This window comes from Rattus norvegicus, chromosome 6 (genome assembly GCF_036323735.1).
Source record: "Rattus norvegicus strain BN/NHsdMcwi chromosome 6, GRCr8, whole genome shotgun sequence".
Lineage (NCBI taxonomy): Eukaryota > Metazoa > Chordata > Mammalia > Rodentia > Muridae > Rattus > Rattus norvegicus.
Window position 1 is genome coordinate 88262013 of NC_086024.1, and position 5231 is coordinate 88267243.

The following is a 5231-nucleotide window of genomic DNA, read 5'->3' on the forward strand; positions in this document are numbered from 1 at the left end:
ATTTTTCCTGGATATGTACATTTCAGATATTATCCCCTTCCCCCCCTCTACACCCCCTCCCCCGATTCTATGAGATGCCTCCATTCCCATCCACCCTCTCCAACCTCAACACCCTGTCATTATCCTACATTGGGGAAATGAGTATTCACAGGACCAAAGGCTTTTCCTCCTATTGAAGCTGGACAATGCCATCCTCTGCTACATATGCTGCTGGAGTCATGGGTCTCTCCATGTGTACTCATTGGTTGGCGGTTTTGTCCTTGGGAGCTCTGGGGGCTCTGGTTAGTTGATATTGTTGTTCTTCCTAGGGTGTTGCAAACCCCTTTAGCTCCTTCAATCTTTTCTCTAACTCATCCATTGGGGTCCCCTTATTCAGTCTGATGGTTAGCTGCAAGCATCCTCATCTGTATCAGGAGGGCTCTGGCAGAGCCTCTCAGGAGTTTTCTTGATGATAGCTAAGGACTATACTTTTCTATGAATACAAAGAAAAATATTTACAATGCCCTTGAGAATTGTGCTGGTTCACTAAAGTGGGGACTACCTGTTCTTCTCCAAGGCCCATTGACTTCACTAGTCCTGGGTAATTAGCTACTAGTACCAGACATGATTTCCTTCTTGATTAGCTGATCTTAAAGACAAACAGGGAACAGTTGGTTCCTGCCAAAATACGCATATCACCACAGCACACTCAGTTTATCCGTATATTTCCGTCATTAATTTAGTTCAAAGGTGACATAGTTGGGCAGGACAATTGGTCGTTTCCCTTATTTGGAAATATCATGGCTATAAAAGCTAGTCTGAATGGAGGAAGTTTTCAATCCAAGGGTCTCAGGATCCTGTGCCTGAATTTTATTCTGTCTTCACAATTGGAACTTAACTTCCAACTCTAGGATCAATGGCAATAGCAGTAGCTGGTATGTTTATGGAGTATCTTGGACAACCCTGTCTAACAGCTGAAAAGAAAGTTTCTCATGCTTGGTGTTGGGGGTCTTTAATGGATGGATATTTGACTCTTGGGGGGACCATCATCAACCCAGATGGGAAATGTCAATTTACTTGTATGCATCAGAGAGCATTTTAGTTGTATAGTTAATGGTATGATTCCTTATTATATTTTCAGATATATATATACTGCTATTTTACCCTTCTCATACCTCGTTATATATTTCTCTCCCATTCCACTAATGAGAGTCCCTCCTTTAGTCTAAAAATCACTTGAAACTTATTATTTTATCCCCTATCCCCCAATAATGTTCATTCATACTTTCATAGTTTCTGAAGTTATTCCAGGTTAAATACTCTTAGCTTAAGATTTTATTCTAGGTGCCTCAGTTGAGAGAAAACATGCAATGTATGGCTCTCCGGGACTGAGTTACATCATTCACAATGATCTCTTCAAGTTCTATCCATTTAACTGCAGATTTCATAATTTCATCCATCTTTACAGCTGAAGAGTATTCTATAGTGTATATGAACCCTACCTTCATTATCCATTCATTAGCTGAAAGTCACATAGGTCACTTTCATTTCCTTGTTCTTATGAATCAAATACCAATGAAGAAGGCTGCGTATATTCATTTGGAGTAGGAAGTTGAGTCCTTTGGGCATATGCAAAAGAGTGGTATACCTGAGTATTATCTTAGATTTGTTTTGAGCTTCCTGAGAATTATCCACACTGATTTCCACAGTGGCTATATAGGAAAACAATGCTTGTCTCAGAAGGAGGCAATGAAAAAAGATTAAAAGATATGATGAATCATAACCAGAGAAAAGACCACCATGTAATTTTATATATGTAAATAAAACTTGAAGCATTTAAAGTAGGTGACATCTTCAAGAGATGTTCAGGAGAAATTGTCATTTCTCCTGCAAATGTGTGTGTATGCATATATACATATATGCATATACACATTATGTATACATATACTCACATACACACATACACATAAACACATATATATTTATACATATGAGGGAGAGGTTAAGAATAAACAATCATTGTCTATGGATGGACTATAAAATTAATGTATATTTTAAGTAATAATGACAACCATAAATTCACTTCATTTTAAAGTAGTTATTTTACATGCTATAGATTTCAATGAATATAACACAAGGAATTTCACATTGTGACTGCTTTTATTCATTGTCCAACCTGCATGATCAATCTTTTAGGGATCCTTTTACTTTAATCTACTCATAAGAGTTCTTCCAGATAGCATCTCATTTCTAAAGAATGAACTTCTAGAATCCAATTAAATTGCTAGTTTAAGTTAACACCTGATTATAGCTTAGGAAGTGGAGTTCTTTAACTCTATTTTAATGGTACCTTCTATTTTGAAAGTGGAGATCTGATCGTCCTTGATCCCAGTTACATCTTCAGGAACAGAATCTGTTCCTTTAGACTTTTTATCACCTGTGAAAGTAGTATACTCCAATTTTACTTGTGAGATGTCTGCTATCTCGGGCAATTGATGTTCTTTTAGTAGATCCTGATCTACGGTGGTTTTTACTGAAGGTGGAAGTGGATCTTGAGCAGTCATCTCTTCCCCAGGAAACTCTGGCATAGGAACCACATCAGTTTTTAAAGGCTGTTTGACAGCAGGAGACTCTTCTGCAAGGGTGTCAAGTGGTGGAGGCTGAACATCAACAGAAGTTCTTTTCAAGCTCTCTTCAACCGATGTCAGTTGGGCTTCCACAGTGGCTTCTTCTGCAGGAGGCAACTCAGATAAGGGAGACCAAGCTGTAGCAACTTCTACTTTTAGGACCACTTCCTCAGCTGGTAGAAGCTGATCTTCAGCTGGTGCCACTTCTGTAGGAGTCTCTTCAATTTCTGCAGTATCTGCCTCAGCTGCTAGAAGCTGAGCTTCAACAGAGCTTTCTTCTATTGGAGCACTCTCTAATGAGGAAGGCTGGACTTCAACAGTGTCCTCTCTTGCAGGGTATTCATCAACTGGAAAAGCCTGAAATTCATCTGGGACCCATCCTGCAATGTTCTCAGCTGGCAAAGGTTGCACTTCAATGGGTAAATCATCTAGAGGAACTTCCTCAGCTTGTGGAATCACTACTTCTTCTAGAGGAACCTTCTCAAGGGATGGAGGCTGAACTTCTGAAGGGATCTCCTCAGTTGGTAAAAGTAGGCCATCTTCAGGGCCCTCCTCAGCTGGTTCTATAGGGCCCTCCTCTGTTTCTGGAGGTGTAACTTCTGCAGGGCTCTCCTCAGTTACTGGAGGTAGAGGCCACTCCTCAGTTGGTAGAGGTGGAACTTCTGCAGGGCCCACTTCAGTTGATGGAGATAGAACTTCTGCAGTCATGTGTTCTACAGTGCCCTGTTCAGTAGGTGGAGGTAGAACTTCTGAAGGAGCCACTTCTTCAGGAGCATCCTCTGCTGATGGAGGCTGAACTTCTGCAGTAGCCTCATCTTCAGCAACTTCTGTAATGAATGGAGGCTGATCTTCAAAGTCCTCATCAATAGCAAATTCCTTATCTATTATAATAACAATTTCTTTAGAGTGTGTAGCTATTGGTAAATGAACTTCAGCAGGTACTTCTTTAGTAATCTCTTCAGACAGAGGAGGTTGGACTTCACCAGTAGCCTCTTCAACAGTAGTAGACTCTGCTCTGCCTGAGTCATCAAGGATAGTGTCAATTGCTAAAGCTTGAACTTTCTCAAGCACCTCTTCTGAGAGTGGAACCAGATCTTCAACAGGAAGTTCTGAAGGAGCCACCACAGTTCCTTTGGGATACTGTTGATCAGAAGGCTCCTCTGAAAGAGTCCCTTTCACTAATGGAGGACGAATGTCAGCAGGAGGCTCTGTAGAAGAAAGCTCATCAGCTGGTAAAGCCTGTATGTCCACAAATTCTTTTGGGGTTTTAGCGGTTGTCTCAGCTGCAGAGGTCTCTTTAGCTAGAGATGGTGCTTGAATAGAGGTCTCCTCTGTAAAGAAATGTTCTGCTTTAACTGTGGCCTCATCATCTGGTACAGCCTGTAATTCACCAGAAATCTCCCCTTCAGTAAAAGACATCACTACATCGGGGATTTTTTCAGTTGACAGAACCTCTATTTCGAGAGAACCATCTATTTCCACCAAAGAACCATCTTCTGCAATAGGTACTGTTTCTTCCTTTGACTTAATCAGGGAGCTACCTGGCATAGACTTGACAGTAGTTTCTAACTCACTGAAGTAGGTCTGTTGTTCTTTGTCCACTTTATCTTTTGAGCAAATGCTTATCAGGCTCCAGTCACCAGTACAGCTGGTCTGCTGAGCTCTGTCTATTAAAAGACTGGGGGGTCTGCTTGTTGGAATCTCTACTTCTGAAACACCCTGTGGCGATGCAGGAGCTATTTCTCCAACACTAGCTGAGTTTTCTTCAAGTGCTTTATCCATGAATATGACTTCCACTTTTTCTTCCACAGAGGTGTCTGTCTGAAAAGATTTGTCAGTCATTTCCTGGCCTTGCTTTCTCTTCATCCAAGTTTGCTGAAGTTGAGAGGACAGTATAAGAGACTCATATTCTTTTCCAGAGTAGTTGGCCTTACCTCCAGGAATATTACCAATACTATGGGTAGCTTTAGGGGCAGGGGGTTGTACTGCAGCCATACCTTTCTTTTTTTCTCCTATTTCAGTCTGCTGGGACTTATCTACCATTGGTTGGCTGGGTAGTCTTCTCCTTCTATATTCCTGCCTTCCTAACGATATAGGCTGCTCAGGTTCATCACTTTCTTCCATTTTTATGATTTATGATATCCAAATTTATCAGTCTTCAAGCAATTAATCATTAAGAATCATAAATGTACCAGATGGTTATACCTTTACCTTCCTTCATTGAGTTTTTTTATTGAGCTCAAGAAAAAATAATTCATAAATTATACCATCCTTTACTACACTCTTGTTGGATCCCACCTTACTCATTCATCATCTTTCTTGTTATGGTTCTGTTAGGATAAAACTCACTTTTAGAAGTTTCCCTCAAGGGTCTGTGACATCATAGCCAAATTCTTCTTACAAAGTTCCGGAAGTTATATTCCCAACAGTTTTCAACTTGTTATATTCACATGAGCAATGACAAAAGTAGAGTGTCTACTTTATAAAAAAAAAAAAACTAGTTGAAAGGAACATGTCTTTTCCAGAAGAACAACATGTTAACCTTAAGAATGCCACTAATTGTTAAAGGTTTTGGAGCTTGCAACCTGATTGATTTCCAGAAATTATTAACCAGAACTAAGTATA

At 40.1% G+C, this 5231-nt stretch overlaps 1 protein-coding gene across 1 annotated transcript; it reads right to left on the reverse strand.

Annotated features, from left to right (window-relative positions):
* Nucleotides 1-2120: 2120 nt before the first annotated feature.
* Fscb (fibrous sheath CABYR binding protein) lies at nt 2121-4913 on the reverse strand. Its single transcript, NM_001271107.1, has one exon. The coding sequence runs from the start codon at nt 4728-4730 to the stop codon at nt 2292-2294; it is 2439 nt and encodes an 812-aa protein (NP_001258036.1). The 5' UTR covers nt 4731-4913; the 3' UTR covers nt 2121-2291.
* Nucleotides 4914-5231: the final 318 nt, after the last annotated feature.